At 49.8% G+C, this 24588-nt stretch overlaps 2 protein-coding genes across 2 annotated transcripts in view; both read left to right on the top strand.

Annotated features, from left to right (window-relative positions):
* LOC140204406 (uncharacterized) overlaps positions 1–24588 on the top strand; it is a 102629-nt gene that overhangs the window by 55144 nt on the left and 22897 nt on the right. The window contains 1 exon segment of the mRNA XM_072271127.1: positions 2599–2821. Coding sequence (XP_072127228.1) covers positions 2599–2821 — 223 coding nt within the window.
* LOC140203811 (uncharacterized) lies at positions 2691–8451 on the top strand. The gene is made up of 2 exons (XM_072269898.1): positions 2691–2821; positions 4116–8451. The coding sequence occupies exon 2, from the start codon at positions 4839–4841 to the stop codon at positions 6231–6233; it is 1395 nt and encodes a 464-aa protein (XP_072125999.1). The 5' UTR covers positions 2691–2821; positions 4116–4838; the 3' UTR covers positions 6234–8451.

Below are 24588 nucleotides of genomic sequence, written 5' to 3'. Positions count from 1 at the left end.
TGCAGGAAGCAGCGCCAATGCAGTCATCGATGTAGCGAAGGAAAAGTGGGGGACAGATACCAGAATAGGTTTGGAACATAGATTGGTGGAGGGCTTCCCTTACTCCACCATCAACTCTGCTCTCAAATAAATCTCCCCCATTTCACGCACATCTGCTTTCACTCCATCCTCCCGCCACCCCACTAGGAATAGGGTTCCCCTGGTCCTCACCTACCACCCCATCATCCTCCGGGTCCAACATATTATTCTCCGTAACTTCCGCCACCTCCAACGGGATCCCACCTCTAAGCACATCTTTCCCTCCCCCCTCTGCGTTCCGCAGGGATCGCTCCCTACGCGACTCCCTTGTCCATTCGTTCCCTCCTCCCCATCCCTCCCCTCTGATCTCCCTCCTGGCATAAGCCTTGTAAACGGAACAAGTGCTACACGTGCCCTTACACTTCCTCCCTTACTACCATTCAGGGCCCCAGACAGTCCTTCCAGGCGAGGCGACACTTCACCTGTGAGTCGGCTGGGGTGATATACTGCGTCAGGTGCTCCCGATGTGGCCTTCTATATATTGGCGAGACCCGACGCAGACAGGGAGATCGTTTTGCTGAACACCTACGCTCTGTCCGCCAGAGAAAGCAGGACCTCCCAGTGGCCACACATTTTAATTCCACATCCCATTCGCATTCTGATATGTCTATCCACGGCCTCCTCTACTGTCAAGATGAAGCCACACTCAGGTTGGAGGAACAACACCTTATATTCCGTCTGGGTAGCCTCCAACCTGATGGCATGAACATTGACTTCTCAAACTTCCGCTAATGCCCCACCTCCCCCTCGTACCCCATCTGTTATTTATTTATATACACACATTATTTCTCTCTTTCTCCTTTTTCTCCCTCTGACTATACCCCTTGCCCATCCTCTGGGTCCCCCCCACCCCACTTTTCCTTCTCCCTGGGCCTCCAGTCCCATGATCCTATCATATGCCTTTTGCCAATCACCTGTCCAGCTCTTGGTTCCATCCCTCCCCCTCCGGTCTTCTCCTATCATTTAGGATCTCCCCCCCCCCTCCAAATCTCTTACTAGCTCTTCTTTCAGTTAGTCCTGACGAAGGCTCTCGGCCCGAAACGTCGACTGTACCTCTTCCTACAGATGCTGCCTGGCCTGCTGCGTTCACCAGCAACTTTGATGTGCGTTGCTTGAATTTCCAACATCTGCAGAATTCCTCGTGTTTACTGTATATTACTTCTGGTTTTGCACTATTATAATTACCTATTTAATATACATATATGCTTGCTGTAATTGATTTACTTATTTATTTTTCTTTCTAATTTTCATGTATTACATTCTACTGCTGCTGCAAAGTTAACAAGTTTCATGAAACATGCCGGTGATATTAAACCTGATTCTTATGACAGATCTGCTCTGCTTAATGTCACCTCATGGGACCATCCCCCTCCCTCGTCCCAGGGACCGTTGCGGTGGATATTCGCTGCGCTCCCACTGTCAGACGACTCCTCTGAGGCCGGGAGACTCGCATAGTGAACAACATTCCAGGGGCGGTCTCAGCGGGACCTTGTGTTGCTGGAGTAAGATGTCGTGTACAATCCTCTCCTGCTCCAGTTATCCACTTTAACCCCCTCTCCACGGGAGTAAATGTATTTATAATGTGTTGAGGTGGGGAGGGAAGGTGGCTTCCTCCACCCCAACATTGAGGATAGTGACGGTCTGAGGACAGAGGTAGAGACAGAGTTAGTCGGGAATACCGAAAGACAGTCCGTTGGCCTGTGGAAGGGTCTGAGAGATAATCTATCGGGAAGGAAGGGATCGTTGTGCCACGCGTGGAAAATCTGAGCGCTCGGCTCCCATTCCGTGACGTCTCTGCTTCATCTGGCCGGTTTCGTTTCCCGTAATGGCCAGGCCAAAGCACCTTCAGAGTGGAGAAAGAGAGCTTCCCGAGAGGAGAACAACTTTCAGGGCAAGAAGGGATTGAAGGAGAGAGGTCGGTCCAAGGAGATAATTGGCCGATATGTTGGAGTTGGAATGGGAATGGGAAGTAGAACCGAAATGAGTGGCTACTGAGAAATTCCACGTGTGGTGGCGGCTGTGCAAAGATGCCCCACGAAGCAGTCCCTCAGTCTAGGTCGGGTCTCGCCGTTATACATAGGCAATTTAAACTGAGGGTTGTGTCTCACGCTGTTCAGTTGTCGCAATACACCACTGTGTTCGGACGTCTGAGTGTAGAATGTTGAATGGTGAAGCAGGTTGATGGTGAATGAAGCAGGGCCAACAACCAAAGAGGGGCCAGATTTCGGGCTCCAGAAAATCTCTAGCCATAGAGGAGTAGTGGGAAATCAGACCATGAGGATATGGTAAGGAATTAAAGATCAGCACCATTTGTAAGCTGACTGACTGATACTTTTCTTTTCTTATCTGCATCCATAAGGCTGTTGGACTTTGAATTTTGACACAAAGATTGCCGGTTGATATTGATTATATTAAATTAACTGCTGAGTTTTCCACATTAAACTATTCACTGGATGTGAGGCATGTGCCAGGGGTGAACTGGTACGGCCAAATGCCCCCAATGGCACCGCTCCTACCCAGAAAGCATTGCGTTAGAGAATGCGCCATCAAGTGCGCAGACGCCGAGAGTCGCAGATTGTGCCCAAAGGTCGCGCATGCGGACAAAAGGTTCCGGAGGATCGGTGGCTGGTAGGGACCGAGCTCCTGGCTGGGGTTTCATCAGCACCTGTGCCCGCACCACTACTGAGGAACGATTGCTGAGAACTCTGGGCATGCCGTGGCCCTGCACCCTGGGGCAGACCAGGTACTTCCCCTCTTCCTTTGTCCCACGATCCGCACCTGGGCCCCGGGAAAATTTCTGCTAATGAGCGAAGGTGCTGGCGCCATTTCTGAGGCCCCTGGGTATCGCTGGAACCGTGACGGGTCGGCTGGTTTCTGGCTCGTGGGGGTTTCTGGGTATTGCGGCAGCCATAGGTAACACTTCTAGCGCTTTCCCCGCCAGTTGGGGCGTATTTGGAAGCACTGTTGGGGAAGGAATGAGAGCGGGTGCTACCGAGTTCCAGCTATCTAAATCTGAATATCTTGATTTCGGAGTAAAAGTATAGTTCACATTATATTCTATTAAGAACTTCTAAGGCGCCTTTCAGACAAATGGATTTATGATCTTACGCCATTTGTAACCCAAGGTGAACGTTGTGATCAGGTCCGATGTCCGGATCCAGCGTATGTCCAAATCTAGAGGACCTTCCAATTCCTTGGTTGAGCTCAAGGAGGGAAATACTGGGTCTAATTTCCAGTTAATAAAAATGATAATTAGTGCTGCATTGTTAAAAAAGATAACAAAATCCTTGCATCGGCTTCTGTTCTTTAGAAAATCACGTTTGTTCATTCTCCTCTGGTTCTGGCCTTTCTAATCATGAGATCATGTTTTGTCCCATTCTTTCTGGGTACATATGTCAATAATTAGTGACCTGTAGCAATCTCCAATGAGAAAACCAAATCACCTCCCTTTCATCTTCATTGGCCTTGCCTCCGATGAGTTAACCACTGTCAAATCATCTGGGGGTGAGGGGAATCAGAATGCCTGGACATGCACCCTGTGGAATGCTCCAATGTGTTCCAGGTGCTCCAATTTCCTTCTACAGTCCAAGGACATACTTGGTAGGTTAGTTGGGCATTAGAAATTGTCCTGTGATTAGGTTAGGGGTTGTTGGGTGCTGCGGCTCAAAGGGCCAGAAGTTCTGTATCTCTAAATAAAATAGTTAGGAAATCTCCAGGAAAAACATGTAATACCATGTGCTCTTCGTTGTACTGTGGGAGATGCCCAGAACTTGATGGAGAGAGGCAAACAGAACCAACTCAGAGACTGATGACAGGCAGTTGATTGAATGGCCCTTTCCTTTCTGATACAGACAGGGAACCTGATTGTCAGTTGAGATGTCTGAACCATGCAGCGTCAGAAGACAGCGAGTCATTTCTCCAAATTGGGTTGAATCTCACTGTAACAGTGGGACATCAGAGTTCACCATAGAGACTAAAATGATCTCTCTGAAATGCTGTCCTTCACCCGTTGATGTCTTCTGTATATATTTTTGCAGGTTACAAAAGACAAAGCTGTGTCTGTCGGTTCACTGGCGCTTGAATACCATCGATCTTTGAATGTGGAGGAGGAGATTCTTGTGAAGACAGCACTCCAGTCACAGCAAGGAGAACCCGAACACATGTTGGGTGTAGGGGTGAGATTTGGATGAATTTGTCTGGAGATAAACTGTTTAAATTGCCTTCTAGTCACTGAAGGAGAGAACAGATATTTTCTTAGTGGTAGCAATATATTCATTGTTGATCCTTGGAGAAGATTTATCCATCCCAGCTGGAAATGTGCGTCTGCTTTGAGTCCAAAATGAAATTTTCTGTTTTATGTCAATGAAATCCACTGGCACCGGGATGCTGAGAACACACCAGCATTTGTTCACCAGAGATTAGTTCTTCAACTGCATTGATAGTACAAGAGAGTCACTACGTCTGACATCTGACTTGACGTGTCTTCAGAGAATTGATAGCAGGGAGAGATCATTCATTCTCAGTCATCCAGGGTGAAGATACATCAGCACGTTCAGACCTTACTGAGACTGTTGACCTGTCTTAACAGCGGGAGGCAATTAGATACACCAGAAAATTCACTTCAAGAGGCCGTTCGCTTGTTCCAAGTGTGGGAAGGAATTTACTCTGGTGTACCACCTGCAGGCACTCAAGCAAGTTCGAAGTGGGAAGAGACTGTTTATCTGCACGTGTGTGGGAAAAGATTCACTCACTGATCCCACATGATGAGTCACCAGCGAGTTCACACTGGGGAGAAGCCGTTCACCTGCTCGGACTGTGGGAAGACGTTTACCACATTGTCCCAACTGCAGACACACCAGTGTGTTCACAATGGGGAGAGACCATTTATCTGCACTGTGTGTGGGAAAGGGTTCGCTCAATCATCCCATCTGATGATACACCAGCGAGTCCATACCAGGGAGAAGCCATTCATCTGCTCTGAATGTGGGAAGGGATTTACTCAGTCATCTCACCTGATGAGACACCAGCAACTTCATTCTGGTGAGAGACCATTCACTTGCTCAGATTGTGGGAAGGCATTTACTAAGTCATCTCACCTACAGACACACCAGCGAGTTCACACTGGGGAGAGACCCTTTATCTGCTCCATCTGTGGGAAGCGATTCACTTGGTCATCTGATCTGCTAATACACCAGCGAGTTCACACGGGAGAGAAACCGTTCACCTGTTCTATATGTAGGAAGGGATTCAGTTACTCATCCCACTTGATGAGACACCAGCGACTTCATTCTGGCGAGAAGCCATTTGCCTGCTCAGACTGTGGGAAGGCATTTACTACGTCATCCCAACTGCAGACACACCAGCGAGTTCATAGTGGGGAGAGGCCGTTTATCTGCTCTGTCTGTGGGAGGGGATTCATTCAATCATCTGAGTTGCTGAGGCACCAGCGAGTTCACACTGGAGAGAGGCCATTCTCCTGTTCTGAATGTGGAAAGGCATTTACGCGGTCAGCCCACCTGCAGGCACACCAGCGGGTTCACACTGGAGAGAAACCATTCACTTGTTCTCTGTGTGGGAAGGGATTCACCAATTCATCCCGCTTAGTGTTGCACCAGCGAGTTCACACTGGGGAGAGGCCATTTACCTGCTCAGATTGTGGGAAGAGATTCACTCTGTCGTCTTCCCTGAAGAAACATCAGCGAGTTCACAGTGGGGAGAGACCATTTATCTGCTCTGTCTGTGGAAAAGGATTCATTGAGTCATCTGCTCTGCTAAAACACCAGCGAGTTCACACTGGGGAGAGGCCGTTCACCTGCTCTGAGTGTGGAAAGGGGTACACTCACTTATCCTACCTGATGAGGCACCAGCAAGATCACTCTGGGGAGAGGCCATTCAGCTGCTCAGACTGTGGGAAGAGGTTTACTGAATCATTTCACTTGCTGGAACACCAGCGAGTTCACAGTACGGAGAGACCGTTCACGTGTTCTGAATGTGGGAAAGGATTTACTCGATCATCTCACCTTGTGACGCACCAGCGAATTCACACTGGGGAGAGGCCATTCTCCTGCTCTGAATGTGGGAAGGCCTTTACTCAGTCATCCCAGCTGATGAGACACCACAAGCAAGTTCACACTGGGGAAAAAAGTTTAAAGTAGCTTCTTTATGGAAATTGAATGATCAGTTGCTTAATATTCAAAAGCGACTGTTGGTGTTATTGCTGCTGCTTATCACACCCAGTCCTGTACCCTGGTTACTGGGCAAGGGAAGAGTTTCTTTTGCTGACGTTCATCTTTAATGGACTGGAGCTGGAAATGTAGGCTCCTCATCCTGTCTATAAATGTGCATCTGCTTTGTCCGAAGTGAAAGTTTTCTGTTTTAACTTCTCATTGGAGCCAGAGCCATGAGAATATTGCAGTTTATCTTCACTGGACGTGAGATTCTGAACTGCTTTTAAGTGTGGGAGGGATTCGGTATGAAATTTGACCTGATGAGATGCCAGATAGTTCATAGCAGGGAGAGATCATTCTGCTGTTCTGAGTATGGGAAGGGATTCTGTCGTTCATCCAAACTGCAGGCACACCAGCAAGTTCGCATCAGGGAGAGGCCTTTCTCCTGCTCTGAATGTAGGAAGGGATTCGCTTCCTAAAATGATGAGTTCACACAGAGAGGCCACACACCTGTCCTATGTGAACAGAGATTTACTCAGTCATGCCTCCTGCCGAAACTCCAGCTGTTTCATACAGCGAAGAAGTTTAATTAACTATGTTGAATTTTTAAACCGTCACATTTAGTGAATCCAGTTGCAAGTTCAAGACTGATGGTGTCAGATTCTATAGTGCACCACGCCCAGGACTGAATCCTGGGCATTTGCGCTGATCATATTAGACCGGAGTTTGATATTTTTGTTCTGTGATAATTAAATCAGTTCTGGTTTAAATCTTGTATCTCAGGTCCTTGCTGAATCTGCTGCACATTCAGTATACTGTATAGAGGCCACTCTGCCCAATGGGTCTCTGCTAGCATTTCTGTTCCATCTCCTCCCATCACCCTGTAGCAATGTTCTTTCCTCGATCTCTGGTCCCCTTAAACCCACCCTGCAGCTCACCTCAGGCTGTCCCTGTGGTGACGGATTCTGAATTGTCGCCAAACAATTGATACTAGAACGTACAATCATCATAGCGATATTTGATTCTGCGCTTCCCCCTCCCTGGATTACAAATCGATAGTACTTCTGGATGAAGAAGTGACATCGCCGATCAGCTGGTCTGTGACAGCTCGCCCTTGGCCTTCCTTCAAACTTCACTTTTGCACAAGGGCAACCGTCACCGAGCTGCTCTGAAACTTCTGCTCAGAATTGTTAATTTTATATGCTTATTGACCAACTGAAACCTTGTGCAGCTTCCAATCCCTTATTTCCATACATACAATACCAGTCATGATGCATTCTTACAGGTAGCAATAACCAACAAACAACAGGCTATTTACACACACAAAACACTTGAGGAATTCAGCAAGTCAGGTAGCATCTATGGAGGAGAATAAACAGTTGGAGTTTTCAGGCCGAGATCCTTCATCAGGACTTCTCAGACCAAACCTACTGTTTATTCCCCAGAAGGAGAAACCGGTATTCATGCTAGGCATCATCTCCCACAAGTGGGTTTTCCCGATGGCCCAAGATTTTAATTCCGATTCCCATTCCAATGTGTCGATCCGTGGCCTCCTGCTTCAAGATGGGGCCACCCTCAGGGTGGAGGAGAAACACCTTACGTTCCGTTTGAGTACCTCCAACCTGATGGCATGAATATCAATTTCTTCTCCTGGTGAACAAATTCCACCCCCCCCCGCCCCCAGTTCCTCTGTTCCCCACTTTGACCTTTCACTTTGTAACGTCCTGGTTAAGATTTTTACTGCTATGCTGTAGGTATTTCATTTCAGTAGTTCTGTAAGAGCAGTGTGTTCTGCTTTCAGCATGTTTGGGTCTGAGCTAAAGATAAGGGGCTGTGATGTTCGGCTTAGGAATGTTTTGTCGTCCAATTGGGATGGTGGAACTGGGAGAAGGTTCTCAAGAGTGCTGGGCAGAGAAGTTTTTGTGACGGGCACTGGTGTGGGTTAAGGTCTTTTTCTTTGGCGGGAACTGGGAGAAGACAGGAGGGAAGATGGCTGAGGATGCTGTCCCCGTTGCACAAGATGCTTTGTGTAGATGAAGGACCAACACTGCCGTGGGAGAGCCTGTTTGTTCGAGATGGATTTCGAGCAACATTCAGAAGTTGGTGTGTGCTCTCACGCAGACTGTGGGTCCAGCACGTGAATTAAAGAACAACTTCAAAATGAGCTCCAACTTGTGTGCATATTTGGACTCGGTTAACTGTAATGTGCCCTCTTCATTTTCTATAAAGTGTTTGATAAAGCTGATATTAGTAAATATACTTTATAATTGTATGCAGTTATTTCCTGCCGACTGGTAATTGCAAGTAGGCAGCATTTACACAGTATTCACACAGATTGGGAGCAGGTTGTCAAAACATGCTGGCTCTCCTGGCCTGATGGGACACAAGCCATCAACCCTAGATGTAAGGAATTCAAGGAAGGTGGGGGACTAACCAGCCATGTTTTCAGAGACGCACAGTAAAAAGGGGTTTCAACGCCTTCTCACCTTTCCTCTGGATCCCTTCCTCCTTTCCCCGATCCCACCTGAGTCTCCCATCTCTGGGCTGCCCAAATTCTCCCCATTTTTGGGTCATTCCTTTCCACTCCTTCTCTCCGTCATTCCCATCCCTCTACCCCTCACGAACACTCCTTCGTCATCGCCCTTACCACCACCATGGGTTGGTCACCGCCACAATCTCCCTTCCCCCATCTGTGTTTCCCACTTAACCCTTCCCCATCCCTATCTGTCTCTGGTTCTTTTCCTCTTCCATGATTTGTGAAACCACCTATCCCTGTCAGCTCCCAGTCCGAGTCACATCCTTCCCTTCCCCACAGTGTCTTTAGGTCAGTGGGTTGTACTTCCCTCTCCCACACCCTTCCTTCACCTTTGTTGCCCCATTCCCCTCACCCCTGTATCTCTGGGTGATCCACTGCAACATATCCAGCTCTCTCTGGGTCAACCCCTGAACCCTACATCTGGCCTGCTGCCATTTCACTCCGGAGTGTCACAGTGTGGCCACCTAAAACCCCTCTCCCACTTCATTGGGAACCCCCTTATACCTCATCTACTGGTAGCACCCTTCACCCCCTCCCATCTCTGTAATGGGCCGGTTCACCCTCCGTCTCTGGGTCAACCCATCCCCCAACTTCCTCTCCACATCAGGTCAAACCCTTCCCCGTCCTCACCTCTTTCCCCAGTCTGAGTTGCCACTTCTCCTCCCTATTACTGGATTGCCTCACATCCCACCCCATTTATGGGTCCTCCCCTTCCCCCTCACCCATGATCTGATTCATTCCCTCCCCTCCCTACCTATAGGTCACCAACTTTCCCCTGTCTCTGTGTCATCCCCTCTGGTCTCTGGGTCTCCTCCTACTCCCTGCTCCACTTACTCACACCTCCTCCCTCATCTGTGGGGCACCACTTTCCATTTTCCCCCTGCTGGTCACACCCCTACCCCTATTCTACCGTCAGCTATCCACCCCTCCCACTGTCCCATCTCTGGGTCACCACTCACCCCTCTTTGGGATGCCACCTTCCCCTATCTCTGGGTCCGCTCCTTCCACTCCCCCATATTTCTGTCACCACTTTCAACATCCTGCGCCTCTAAGCCACCTTCTTCCCTTGTCCACCCCTCACCACACCCCCATCCCTTCTCTTCACCCTCCACCCCACGTCTCTGGACCTTTCACCCTTTCACCCACCCCTTGGACCCTGGCCATCTCCTTTGGCCCACATCTCTTACTTACTCCTTCATTCTGTCCTGTCACCCCATGCCCCTCAATCCAGTATCTCTAGGTCGCTCGTTTTCCCCTCAACTGCCCCCCTTTCCTCACTCCGTCCCTCATTTCTGGCCCGTTTCCCCGCCTTCTTTCTTCAGTAGGTGGGGAATCGGTCTGTCTCTCCTCTCCCCCACTTTCCTCTGCCTTGCGCTCTCCGGCTCCGCGCTCTCCCCCCCGGGGCTTTTGGCGCCGACCAAGCCGGCGCCGGATTGGTCCAGAGGTCCGTGGCCTTCGTCACGTGTCTCTGCGAACTCTCGGAGCCTACGCAGCTAGACCCGCCTGCTGCCTGCTTCTGATTGGTCGCCCATGTTTGGACTGATTGGTGTCACTCATCACAAGGCTGGCGCCATGATTGGCGGGTCTCCCACAGACCTGCAGCAGCGCCCTCCAATCAGAACGGGCGGCTGAGCGCGGGTTGGAGGGGGCGCGAAAGTGAGAGATTGCAGCGAAAGAGCGAGTGTCGACGAGAGGCCGGAGTGAGGGTGAGGACAGAGAGAGTCAGTGATGGTGGGGAGGGTGAGGGAGGGAGGGGACAGAGAGAGTCAGTGATGGTGGGGAGGGTGAGGGAGGGAGGGGACAGAGAGAGTCAGTGATGGTGGGGAGGGTGAGGGAGGGAGGGGACAGAGAGAGTCAGTGATGGTGGGGAGGGTGAGGACAGAGAGGGTCAGTGATGGTGGGGAGGGAGGGGACAGAGAGAGTCAGTGATGGTGGGGAGGGTGAGGGAGGGAGGGGACAGAGAGAGTCAGTGATGGTGGGGAGGGTGAGGGAGGGAGAGGACAGAGAGAGTCAGTGATGGTGGGGAGGGAGGGGACAGAGAGAGTCAGTGATGGTGGGGAGGGTGAGGGAGGGAGGGGACAGAGAGAGTCAGTGATGGTGGGGAGGGTGAGGGAGGGAGAGGACAGAGAGAGTCAGTGATGGTGGGGAGGGAGGGGACAGAGAGAGTCAGTGATGGTGGGGAGGGTGAGGGAGGGAGGGGACAGAGAGAGTCAGTGATGGTGGGGAGGGAGGGGACAGAGAGAGTCAGTGATGGTGGGGAGGGAGGGGACAGAGAGAGTCAGTGATGGTGGGGAGGGTGAGGGAGGGAGGGGACAGAGAGAGTCAGTGATGGTGGGGAGGGTGAGGGAGGGAGGGGACAGAGAGAGTCAGTGATGGTGGGGAGGGTGAGGGAGGGAGGGGACAGAGAGAGTCAGTGATGGTGGGGAGGGAGGGGACAGAGAGAGTCAGTGATGGTGGGGAGGGAGGGGACAGAGAGAGTCAGTGATGGTGGGGAGGCTGAGGGAGGGAGGGGACAGAGAGAGTCAGTGATGGTGGGGAGGGAGGGGACAGAGAGGGTCAGTGATGGTGGGGAGGGAGGGGACAGAGAGAGTCAGTGATGGTGGGGAGGGAGGGGACAGAGAGAGTCAGTGATGGTGGGGAGGGTGAGGGAGGGAGGGGACAGAGAGAGTCAGTGATGGTGGGGAGGGTGAGGACAGAGAGGGTCAGTGATGGTGGGGAGGGAGGGGACAGAGAGAGTCAGTGATGGTGGGGAGGGAGGGGACAGAGAGAGTCAGTGATGGTGGGGAGGGTGAGGGAGGGAGGGGACAGAGAGAGTCAGTGATGGTGGGGAGGGAGGGGACAGAGAGAGTCAGTGATGGTGGGGAGGGTGAGGACAGAGAGAGTCAGTGATGGTGGGGAGGGAGGGGACAGAGAGAGTCAGTGATGGTGGGGAGGGAGGGGACAGAGAGAGTCAGTGATGGTGGGGAGGGTGAGGGAGGGAGGGGACAGAGAGAGTCAGTGATGGTGGGGAGGCTGAGGGAGGGAGGGGACAGAGAGAGTCAGTGATGGTGGGGAGGGTGAGGACAGAGAGGGTCAGTGATGGTGGGGAGGGAGGGGACAGAGAGAGTCAGTGATGGTGGGGAGGGAGGGGACAGAGAGAGTCAGTGATGGTGGGGAGGGTGAGGGAGGGAGGGGACAGAGAGAGTCAGTGATGGTGGGGAGGGAGGGGACAGAGAGAGTCAGTGATGGTGGGGAGGGAGGGGACAGAGAGAGTCAGTGATGGTGGGGAGGGTGAGGGAGGGAGGGGACAGAGAGAGTCAGTGATGGTGGGGAGGGAGGGGACAGAGAGAGTCAGTGATGGTGGGGAGGGTGAGGGAGGGAGGGGACAGAGAGAGTCAGTGATGGTGGGGAGGGTGAGGGAGGGAGGGGACAGAGAGAGTCAGTGATGGTGGGGAGGGTGAGGGAGGGAGGGGACAGAGAGTCAGTGATGGTGGGGAGGCTGAGGGAGGGAGGGGACAGAGAGAGTCAGTGATGGTGGGGAGGGTGAGGGAGGGAGGGACAGAGTCAGTGATGGTGGGGAGGGTGAGGGAGCGAGGGACAGGGAGAGTCATTGTTGTTGGGAAGGGAGAGTGAGGCAAGAGACAGGGAGAGGCTGTGTGGGCGTACGGAAATTCAGGGGACAGGGAGAGACAGTAATGGTGGGAAGGGAGAATGAGGGAGGAGAGTGGAAACAGTGAGGGGACAAGGAGAGATAGAGTCAGTGAGGAGACAGGGAGAACCTGAGGAGTGGGTAGGAATCAGTGAGATTAGAGAGAGACAGTGTGGGTTCAATGAGAGCACAGTGGGGAGAGGTGAGTGACAGGGAGATACGTAGGGAGAAGGATGATGGGTGAGGCAGTGAAGGAGAGAAGGACTGTGAGGGAAAGAGAGGAACAGTGAGAGGAGCGATCGTGAGAAGGACAGTGAGGGGGAGAAGGGAATGTTTGAAGGACAGTGAAGGGGGGATCGTGAGGTGACTGAGGTAAAGTGGAACAGTGAGAGAATGATAGCAGATGGGGGGGCCAGGGAGTGAATGAGAGAAAGGGGATTGAAGGCTGGATGGTAGGTGGTATGAGGGAGAACACAGCAGGGAGGGTTCCAGAGGAGACCGTGTACATAACGCCATGTACATAACACGGCAGACAGGAAGCAAAGAGTGGGAATAACGGGACCTTTTCAGAATGGCAGGCAGTGACGAGTGGGGTACCGCAAGGCTCAGTGCTGGGACCCCAGTTGTTTACAATATATAATAATGACTTAGACGAGGGAATTAAATGCAGCATCTCCAAGTTTGCAGATGACACGAAGCTGGGCGGCAGTGTTAGCTGTGAGGAGGATGCAGGGTGACTTGGATAGGTTAGATGAGTGGGCAAATTCATGGCAGATGCAATTTAATGTGGATAAATGTGAGGTTATCCACTTTGGTGGCAAGAACAGGAAAACAGATTATTATCTGAATGGTGGCCGATTAGGAAAAGGGGAGGTGCAATGAGACCTGGGTGTCATTGTACACCAGTTATTGAAAGTGGGCATGCAGGTACAGCAGGCGGTGAAAAAGGCGAATGGTATGCTGGCATTCATAGCAAGAGGATTCGAGTACAGGAGCAGGGAGGTGCTACTGCAGTTGTACAAGGCCTTGGTGAGACCACACCTGGAGTACTGTGTGCAGTTTTGGTCCCCTAATCTGAGGAGAGACATTCTTGCCATAGAGGGAGTACAGAGAAGGGTCACCAGATTGATTCCTGGGATGGCAGGACTTTCATATGATGAAAGACTGGATTGACTAGGCTTATACTCGTTGGAATTTAGAAGATTGAGGGGGGGATCTTATTGAAACGTATAAAATTCTAAAGGGGTTGGACAGGCTAGATGCAGGAAGATTGTTCCCAATGTTGGGGAAGTCCAGAACGAGGGGCCACAGTTTGAGGATAAAGGGGAAGCCTTTTAGGACCGAGATGAGGAAAAACTTCTTCACACAGAGAGTGGTGAATCTGTGGAATTCTCTGCCACAGGAAACAGTTGAGGCCAGTTCATTGGCTATATTTAAGAGGGAGTTAGATATGGCCCTTGTGGCTAAAGGGATCGGGGGTATGGAGAGAAGGCAGGTACAGGGTTCTGAGTTGGATGATCAGCTATGATCATACTGAATGGCGGTGCAGGCTCGAAGGGCCGAATGGCCTACTCCTGCACCTATTTTCTATGTTTCTATAAGGAGAGAGGCTGGGGTTGAGAGGAGATTATTCCCAGAGCAGGCGAGCGCCAGGGAGAGTGAGGAAGCACCAGAGAGAGTGGTGTCGGACATTGACATTACAGAGTGGGAGTAGATCAAATATAGGGAGGACAGACATTACTCTGAATGCGCCATGTTTTATTTCCTGGACATATTGCGGAGTTGGTGAGGTGAAGTCAAAGTTCAAAGTAAGTTTATCGCCAAAGTACACTTATATCACCATGTACAATCCCGACATTCGTTTTCTTGTGGGCATATTCAATAGATCCAATAATCATAATAGAATCAATGAAAAACTGCACCCAACAGCAGACAACTAGTGTGCAAAAGACAACAAACTATACAAATACCAAAAGAAAGAAAAGAAGAAATAATAATAATAAGTAAATAAGCAATAGATATCGAGAACATGAGATGAAGGAGTAGATTGCAGGACATTTTAGTGAAGTGATTCCTTCTGGTTCAAGAGCCTGATGGCTGAGGGGTAATTACTGTTCCTGAACCTGGTGGTGTGAGTCCTGAGGCTCCTGTAACTTTTTCCTGAAAGGGTTAACCTAAAAAGTGTTTTTGATGGGCCTGTTCTCACTGGAGGTTGGAAGAATGAGGGTGATCTCACTGAAATCTATTGTATGTTTAAAGGCCTAGATGGATGTGCAGAGGTTGGTTCCTGTAGCGTGGGGGTCTCAGACCAGAGCGCACAACCTCAAAATACAGGGAGGGGGCCCCTGATGATGGATGCTGCTTTCCTGCGACAACGCTCCCTGTAGATGTGCTCAATGGTCGGGAGGACTTTACCCACGATGGAATGGGCCAAATTTACTGCTTTTTGTAGGATTTTCCATTCAAGGGCATTCGTATTTCCATACCAGGTTGTGATACGGCCAGTTAATATACTCTCCACCACTCATCTATAGGAGTTTGTCAAAGTTTCAGGTAACATGCCAATCTTTGAAACTCCTAAGGAAGTAGAGGCACCGCCATGCTTACTTTGTAATTGGACTTACATGCCGGGCCCAGGACAGGTTCTTAAGTTAATGTTAAAAGGCATGGACAGAGTGGATGTGGCAAAGTTGTTTCCCATGATGGGGGAGTCTAGTACGAGAGGGCATGACTTAAGGATTGAAGGGCGCCCATTCAGAACAGAAATGCGAAGAAATTTTTTTAACCAGAGGGTGGTGAATCTATGGAATTTGTTGCCACGGGCAGCAGTGGAGGCCAACTCATTGGGTGTATTTAAGGCAGAGATTGATAGGTATCTGAGTAGCCAGGGCATCAAAGGTTATGGTGAGAAACCGGGAGAGTGGGACTAAATGGGAGAATGGATCAGCTCATGATAAAATGGTGGAGCAGACTTGATGGGCTGAATGGCCGACTCCTGCTCCTTTGTGTTATGGTCTTATGGTCTTATCGGAAGTGATAACACCCAGGAATTTAAGGTTGCTGACCCTTTCTACCTCTGAATCCCCCCAGTGAGGACTGGCTCATGGACTTCCCGTTTCCTCCTCCTGAAATCAACAATCAGCTCCTTGGCTTTACTGATATTGAGTGAGCAGTTGCTGTGGTAGCACCACTGAGCTACATTTTCAGTCTCCCTTCTATCTGCTGACTTGTCACCACCTTTGATTCGGCCTACAACAGTGGTAGCATCAGCAAACTTGAATATGGTATTAGCCACACAGTCATAAGTGTAAAGCAAGTCGAGTAGGGGAACCTTGTGGTGCACCTGTGCTGATGGAGATTGTGAAAAAGATGTTGACTGACTGGGGTCTGCAGCTGAAGAAATCAGGGATTCAATTGCACAAGGAGGTATCGAGGTCAAGGCATTGAAGCTTGTTGATTAGTTTTGAGGGGATGTTAGTATTGAACGCCAAGATGCGGTTGATAAAGAACATCCTGATGTCTGCATTCTTGCAGTCCAGATGTTCCAGGATTGAGTGAGGGGGTAAAGAAATGGCATCGGCTGTGCCAATAGGCAAATTGGAGCAGTTTCAAGTCACCTCTCAGGCAGGAGTTGATAGTATTTCATCATCAACCTCTCAAAACACTTCACCACTGTGGATGCAAGTGCGACTGGTCAGTTTCCATGTGATCCAAACGGCAGAAGATGGAGACACCTATGTGGTCAGAATCTGGCAGGTTCAGTCGTCGCACAGTTGCCCCGACTCTCCCGGTCTGAGACCCCTCTCCTGGCACTTGACTCTTGTGTCTGCCTGGGCAATTGCTCAGGAATTAGGAATGACTTAAGAGAAAAGGGTAGCCTGTGACATTCAGGACCCTGAGCATCACCCGAGAGACATTCAGCAGGGAAAAAAAGCCCTTTAGCCTCAGTGTGCCAGTGTAGGGTCCCCAAACCTTAACTTGGATTCTCACTCCATAGATGCTGCCTGACCTTCTGAGTGTGTTGACATATTCTGCTTTATTTCAGATTTCCAGCTATATGAGGACTGGGAGAAATTTCCAGCAGAGGAGGACAAAGGGCTTAATTAGGAAAGGGAAAAAAGATTATGAGAGAAAACTGGCAGGGAACATAAAAACTGACTGTAAAAGCTTTTATAGATATGTGAAAAGAAAAAGATTGGTTAAGACAAATGTAGGTCCCTTACAGTCAGAAACAGGTGAATTGATCACGGGGAACAAGGACATGGCAGACCAATTGAATAACTACTTTGGTTCTGTCCTCACTAAGGAGGACATAATTAATCTTCCGGAAATAGTAGGGGACTGAGGGTCTAGTGAGATGGAGGAACTGACGGAAATACATATTAGTAAGGAAGTGGTGTTAGGTAAATTGAAGGGATTAAAGGCAGATAATCCCCAGGGCCAGATGGTCTGCATCCCAGAGTGCTTAAGGAAGTAGTCCAAGAAATAGTGGATGCATTAGTGATAACTTTTCAAAACTGTTTAGATTTTGGACTAGTTCCTGAGGATTGGAGGGTGGCTAATGTAACCTCACTTTTTAAAAAACGAGGGAGAGAGAAACCAGGGAACTATAGACCAGTTAGCCTAACATCGGTGGTGGGGAAAATGCTAGAGTCAGTTATCAAAGATGTGATAACAGCACATTTGGAAAGCGGTGAAATCATCGGACAAAGTCAGCATGGATTTGTGAGAGGAAAATCATGTCTGACGAATCTCAGAATTTTTTGAGGATGTAACTAGTAGAGTGGATAGGGGAGAACCAGTGGATGTGGTATATTTGGATTTTCAAAAGGCTTTTGACAAGGTCCCACACAGGAGATTAGTGTGCAAACTTAAAGCACACGGTATTGGGGGTAAGGTATTGATGTGGATAGAGAATGGGTTGGCAGACAGGAAGCAAAGAGTGGGAATAAACGGGACCTTTTCAGAATGGCAGGCAGTGACTAGTGGGGTACCGCAAGGCTCAGTGCTGGGACCCCAGTTGTTTACAATATATATTAATGACTTAGATGAGGGAATTAAATGCAGCATCTCCAAGATTGCGGATGACACGAAGCTGGGTGGCAGTGTTAGCTATGAGGAGGATGCTAAGAGGATGCAGGGTGACTTGGATAGGTTAGGTGAGTGGGCAAATTCATGGCAGATGCAATTTAATGTGTATAAATGTGAGGTTATCCACTTTGGTGGCAAAAACAGGAAAACAGATTATTATCTGAATGGTGGCCGATTAGGGAAGGGGGAGGTGCAACGAGACCTGGGTGTCCTTGTACACCAGTCATTGAAAGTGGGCCTGCTTGTGCTTGTTATCATGTATATTCGAGCACTGGGCCTCAAGCCACAGTGTCGCCTGAGGGAAGCATCCAAGCTGGGCTGCTTCACTGGGAACGGTGTGGCGTGGCGTCCAGGCTGGAGTTGGTGTTGCCCCTTCCCCCCAGTGTTCACCTGACAGGATACTGGCTCGATTGTAGTCCATTGAAGATTGATTCCACAAGTTTGGACTTTTATTGCATGATTGTGATACCATTTGTGCTTGCAATCTTGTACATGCTGTGTGTGACTGTTGGTATTGTGTTTTGCATCTTGACCCTGGAGTAAGGCTGTCTCTTTCAGCTGTATTTATGAGTATTCATGTATGGTTGAATGACAATTAAATAAGTTGAATTGAATGACCTTGTGGGGTGTATCATGTATAGTCGTAAATTAACTTTGTGGGTAATTAATGATACTATGTCATGGGGCCTCAAAAAAAGGGTGCTCTCAGTGGTAGAGAGAGGCCGGGACTACCAGGAATCCACAATGGACAACATTAGTATGGAGCTATTTATTGTGATTTCTGGTAGATATCTTTTTGTAAATATTGGCTGTTTTCTTTTTTTTTGCTATTTTCACTAATTTCTGTAAGTTTGACTTTTGATGCACCAAATGAACACTCTTGCACTGTAGTGCAAAGTGACCCCTGTCTTTGGTCAAATCCCACATGTGTGAGATTTAATGATCTGGATGGCAGAATCTGTGACTTTGTGTCCAGGTTTGAAGATGATACAAAGATAGGTGGAGGGGCAGTTAGTGTTGAGAAAGCAGGGAGTCTGCAGCAGGACTTGGATGGATCAGGAGAATGGGTAAAGAAGTGGCAGATGGAATATAGTGTAGATAGGGAAGTGTATGTTCGTGGACTTTGGTGGAAGGAATAAACACATAAAACATTATCTAAATGGGAAGCAAATGCTGAAATCAGAAGCGCAGAGTGACTTGGGAGTCACTTCTTGAGGGTTAACGTGCAGGTTGAATGTGAGGTAAGGTAGGCAAATGCAATGTTAGCATTCACTTCGAGAGGACTAGAATAAAAAAGCAAGGATGTAATGCTGAGGCTTCATAAGGCACTGGTCAGACTGCACTTGGAGTATTGTGAGCTCCAAAGGATGTGCTCCAAAAGGGGGTCCAGAGGAGGTTCATGAGAATGATCGCGGAATTAAAGGGTTAACTCATGCAGACTGTTTGATGGGCCTCTTCTCACTGGAGGTTGGAAGAATGAGGGTGACTTCACTGAAATCTATCGTATGGTTAAAGGCCTAGATGGATGTGGAGAGGTTGGTTCCTGTAGCTTGGGGGTCTCAGACCAGAGGGCACAACCTCAAGATACAGGGATGACCATTAAGAGCAGAGATGAAGAAGAATACCTTTAACCAGAGAGTGGTGAATCAGTGGAATTCATTGCCAAGTTCAGCTTTGGAGGTTAAGTTACTGGGTATATTTCAAACAGAGCTCATCAAAGTTGACGTTTCGGGCCGAGACCCTTCATCAGGACTAACTGAAGGAAGAGCTAGTAAGAGATTTGAAAGTGGGAGGGGGAGGGGGAGATCCAAAATGATAGGAGAAGACAGGAGGGGGAGGGATGGAGCCAAGAGCTGGACAGGTGATTGGCAAAAGGAATATTGGACAATCATGGGACAGGAGGCCCAGGGAGAAGGAAAAGGGGTGGGGTATAGTGAGAGGGACAGAGGGAGAAAAAGGAGAGTGAGAGAAAGAATGTGTGTATATAAATAAATAACGGATAAAGTACGAGGGGGAGGTGGGGCATTAGAGCATAGGTGTTCCAACCTGATGGCATGAACATCGACTTCTCTAACTTCCGCTGACGAAGGGTCTCGGCCCGAAACGTCGACTGTACCTCTTCCTAGAGATGCTGCCTGGCCTGCTGCGTTCACTAGCAACTTTGATGTGTGTTGCTTGAAATTCCAGCATCTGCAGAATTCCTCGTGTTTGCATATTTCAAACAGAGATTGATTTGTTCTTTATTAGTTAGGATGGCAACGTTGACCATGAGAAGACACGAGAATGGTGTTGAGAAAATAAACCAGACATTGTCGAATGGTGAAGCATTATCAATTGGTCGAATGGTCAGATTCTCCACTTATGCCTTATGGTCTTGTGGGTGGAGGAAGTAGGAGGGGCAGAGGAAGGGGCAGGGAGATGAGGGAGGGAGGGAAGGAAGGGAAAATGGGAGATTGAGGGCAGTGGGAGTGTGGAAAGGGGAAAGGCTGAGCAGCCAGAAGGGGGAAGGGAAAGAGGCAATGTGGTAGGGGGAGGGGGAAGGACAGGGAAGCGGGAGAGAGTTTAATGGTAGAGAGGTAAGAAAGATGGGAAAGGGAGGGATTTGAGAGGGTGTGGGGGCAAGGGAGAAGGGGTGGACAAAGGAGGAACATTGGGGAGAGAGGAGGGTGAAGTGGGAGAGAAGATAATGGGGAGGCGGGGGCAGTGAGGGGGAATGAGGAGGGGATAAGGAGAGAAGTGCGAGTGTGTTTGGAGAAGGGAGAATGGGAGGGTAAAGGAAGAGAGGGAGAGGGAGTGAAAGGAGGGCATAGGTGGAGGGGTGAGGAGGGAGGGGGAGGATTTTGGGGTAGGATGTGTAAAGTTGGGTTAGGGAGTATGATAGCGGAGGTGAAGGGAGGGGTAGGATGGTTGGGAGGAGGGTGAGAAGGGGAAAGGGAGCAAGGGAAGAGGGTAGGAGTGGGAGAGATATTGGAGGTAGAGAAGCTGTGGAATGGGGGTTGTGGGGGAGCGAAGAAGAGGGCAGGGGAGATGGTGTAGGGAGAGGGTTTGGGGGAGGAGTGGGAGTGAGAAGGGGCAGGGAGTAGGAAGGGGAAGAGGAAGAGGTGTTGGGTAGAGGAGGGCGTGGTGGAAGATGAAGAGGAGGATGAAAGAGGGAGGAGAGGAAAGTGAGGGATGGTGTATGAGTGGGAGGGAGAGGAAGGATGATGTGGGAGGGGAAGAGGAAGCTGCACGAGGGGGAAAGGAGAGGACAGGGTATTTGCATCTCGGAGACGGGATGGGGGGAGGAGAGGGGAATGGTTCATCACAGAGATGGAATGGGGCAGACTAATGGGGAAGGGGGAAGTAAGTGATCCAGAATCGGGATTGGGTATGGGAGGGGGCAGGTGGTGACCCAGAGATGGTGTGGAAAGGGTGCATCCATTAGAGAGGGAGGGAGGAAGGTGGAAGTGGGTGACCCAGCAGTGGGTGGGGGCGCAACCAGGAAGGGTACTTCCAATCGACAGGGGAAGGCGGTGGGTGTCCTAGAGACAGGCTGGGGCACAGAGTGCAAAGGGTCCATTCAACAGACAGGGGAAGGTAGAAGAGGGTGACCCAGAGACATGGATGAAGGTAAGGAGGGTGACAAAGCATCAGGAGAGTTGAGTAGCAGGTGACCCAGAGACTTGGGAAGGAAGGGGGTGAGCAGACAGGGGAAACCCAGAGCTGGGCTGAGGGGTGACCAAAAGAACTGGGGGGAGAATGAGACACTTGAGGAGCCAAAGGTGCAACCCTGGGATGGGTTGATGTATTGGGGGGAACGGGGAAAGGCTGCAACCTGAGAAAGGGTGGAACCTAGAGATGGGGAGGGGGGTGTTTAAAGGAGAGCAAAAAATTGGGGGAGGATGTAGGGTGAAGGGGAGATCTCCAGATGGGGGAGTGAGGGGCTGTGCTGAGATTGGGGAGGCGGGTTAGAGGGGAGACACAGATACTTGGGTAAGAGGATAATGGGTGACTCAGAGAATGGGGCAGGGAAGCGGGGAAGGGGTGGATCCAAACACATGTGAGAGGGGCGACCCAGACACGGAGTGGGTTGGGGGGGGCAACCCAGCGATGTGAGATGAGGGTGGCATTGAGATCTGATGAGGGTCTGGGAGGTCCAGAGACAGAGAAAGGGGGAAGTTGGTAACACAGATGGGAGAATATGATGAGCAAGAGACATGGGGGAAGGCGGGGAACGCAAGGATTGAGACTTGGGGTGTGGAAAGAAAGATGAAAGTGAAAGGGTTTCACCAATAGATGTGGGGAAGGCAGAAGGAGGGGGCATGATGGGTTGGGGAGGGTGGAAAGGGGCAGCCCAGATGCTGTGCGAGAGACCTAGAAAAGGTAGAGGGGGTAAGGTGTGACCCGGAGATAGGAAATGGCTACCTAGACACGGTGTGAGGAGGTAGGGGCAACCTAGAGATGTGTGGGAAGAGTGAAGGGATGGGGAGAGTGAGGGGATGGCCCAGAGATGTGGGAAAACAGGGTGATCCAGAAATGGTGGGGGTAAGGGGTCAACCCATAGACAAAGAGATGAGATGGGAAGGGGTGGTGCAGAAATGGGGAATGGGGGAGGGAGAAGGGAAGTGTACAACCTATAGACGATGGAACAGGGCACAGTGCACTGAGCATGAACAGCTGGGAAGGGGGCAAACTAGAGATGGAAGGATGGTAATGAGGGGTTAAAGGATGACCCACAAGTGGGGAGAGGGGCAAAGGGTGTGAACTGAAGCCTCAGGGCGGGGGGGGGTGAACGGGAAACCCTGGAGCAGGGCATAAAAAGGAAGTAAAGCAGAAATGAGGGAGGGGGTAAGAGGCCGACCTAGAGAAGTGGGGCTGAGAGGGTTGGGGAAAGTTGGGTGACCCCGAGACAAGTGGGCAGAGGCAACACACAGAGGGAAGAGGGTGTTGTATAGATGAGGGGGGTGCAGAGGAGATAGGGGCTGGTGCAAGGGTGTAACCCAGACATGGGAAGGATGGGACGACCTATAGACGAGTGGAGGGCATAAGGGTGACCCAGTGAAGTCTGGGGAGACGGGGAGGAGGTAACCCAGAGTTGGGTGGCTGAAGAGGGCTACTATGAAATGGAGAGGGGCAGTGTGAAAGCTGGCAGGGGGTGAACGGAGTGAATTTGAGGCGGGAATGGGCAGGTGTGACGGGGAAGGGCTGACCAGATGGGAGGGGGTAAATTGGTGAACCACTGATAGGGGTGAAGGGAGAGGAGACAATCCAGAAGTGAACATGAAGGGAAGGAGCCAGAGATAGGGTGAGGGGTGACACAGAAGGGATGGGGATGGGAAGTAGGCTGTTTCATTATGGCTGATTAATATCCCTCTCGGCCGCATTCTCCTGCCTTCTCCCTTTAACCTTTGATTAATCAAGAACCTATCAACTTCCACCTTAAATATACCCAATGATTTGGCCTGCACAGCCATCTATGGCAATAAATTCCACGGATTCACCCTCTGGCTAAAGAAAATTTTCCCCATCTCTATTCCGAAAGGATGTTCCTCTGTTCTGAGGCTGTGCCCTCTGGTCCTAAATGGCCCCCTGTAGGAAACATCCTTTCTACCTCCACTCTATCAAGCCCTTTCATACTTGATAGGTTTCAATGAGAACTCCCCCCCTCCACCCCATTCTCCTAAACTCCAGCATGTACAGGCTCTAAGCCATCAAATGCTCCCCATACATTAACCCTTACATTCCTGGGGTCATTCTCTTGAAACTCCTCTAGACCCCCTCCAATGCTAGCAAATCTTTTCTTAGATAAGGGGCCCAGAACAGCTCACAATTTGCCAAGTGTGCTATCACCAATGCCTCATAAAGCCTCAGCATTACATCCTTGCTTTTGTACTCTAGTCCTCATGAAATGAATGCTAACATTGCATTTGCATTCCTCACCACCAATGAAACCTGTACAAGGAATCCCAAGAGTCTTTGCACCTCTGAGTTTTGAATTTCCTGCCTACTTAGAAAGTAGTCTCTCCCTTTATTTTCTCTACCAAAGCTCATGACCATGCACTTCTAAGTATGTGAAGAGGAAGAGGATAAGACCTGATAGAATAGAACCAATCAAGCGTGACAGTGGAAAAGTGTGTATGGAACCAGAGGAGGTAGCGAAGGTACTTAATGAATACTTTGCTTCAGTACTCACTACAGGAAAGGACCTTGACGATTGTAGGGGTAACTTACAATGGACTGAAAAGCTTGAGCAGAAAGACATTAAGAAAGAGGATGTGCTGGTGCTTTTGGAAAGCATCAAATTGGATAAGTCACCAGGACCAGATGAGATATACCCTAGATTAGTGTGGGAGGTGAGAAAGGAGATTGCTGAGCCTCTGGCAATGATCTTTGCATCATGAATGGGGATGGGAGAGGTTCCGGAGGATTGGAGGGTTGCAAGTGTTGTTCCCTTGTTCGAGAAAGGGGGTAGAGATAGCCCAGGAAATTATAAACCAGTGAGTCTTACTTCAGTGGTTGGTAAATTGATGGAGAAGATCCTGAGAGGCAGGATTTATGAACATTTGGAGAGGCATAATGTGATTAGGAATATTCCACATGGCTTTGTCAAAGACAGGTCAGAGCTATACTGAAATTTTTGAGGATGTGACGAAACACATTGATGATTGTAGAGCAGTAGATGTAGTGTATATGAATTTCAGCAAGACATTTGACAAGATACCCCAAACAAGGCTTATTGAGAAAGTAAGGAGGCATGGGATCCAAGGAGACATTGCTTTGTGGATCCAGAACTGGCTTGCCCACAGAAGGCAAAGAGTGGTTGTAGATAGGTCATATTCTGCATGGAGCCAAGAGGTAATGTTGCAGCTATATAGGACACTGGTTAGACCCCACTTGGAGTATTGTGCTCAGTTCTGGTCACCTCACTAGGAAGGATGTGGAAACCATAGAAAGGGTGCAGAGGAGATTTACAAGGATGTTGTCTGGATTGGGGAGCCTTATGAGAATAGGGTGAGTAAACTCGGCCTTTTTTCCTTCGAGCAACGGAGGATGAGAGGTGACCTGATAGAGGTGTATAAGATGATGAGAGGCATTGATCGTGTGGATAG

The sequence above is a fragment of the Mobula birostris genome, chromosome 10 (genome assembly GCF_030028105.1).
Source record: "Mobula birostris isolate sMobBir1 chromosome 10, sMobBir1.hap1, whole genome shotgun sequence".
Taxonomy (NCBI): Eukaryota; Metazoa; Chordata; class Chondrichthyes; order Myliobatiformes; family Myliobatidae; genus Mobula; species Mobula birostris.
The sequence above is the reverse complement of the archived record's forward strand: the minus strand, read 5'-3'. Positions and strand labels throughout refer to the sequence as shown.

Bases quoted from the DNA above. Each gene is read 5' to 3' on its own strand.
- LOC140203811 (XM_072269898.1), top strand. From the start codon at position 4,839: ATGATGAGTCACCAGCGAGTTCACACTGGGGAGAAGCCGTTCACCTGC.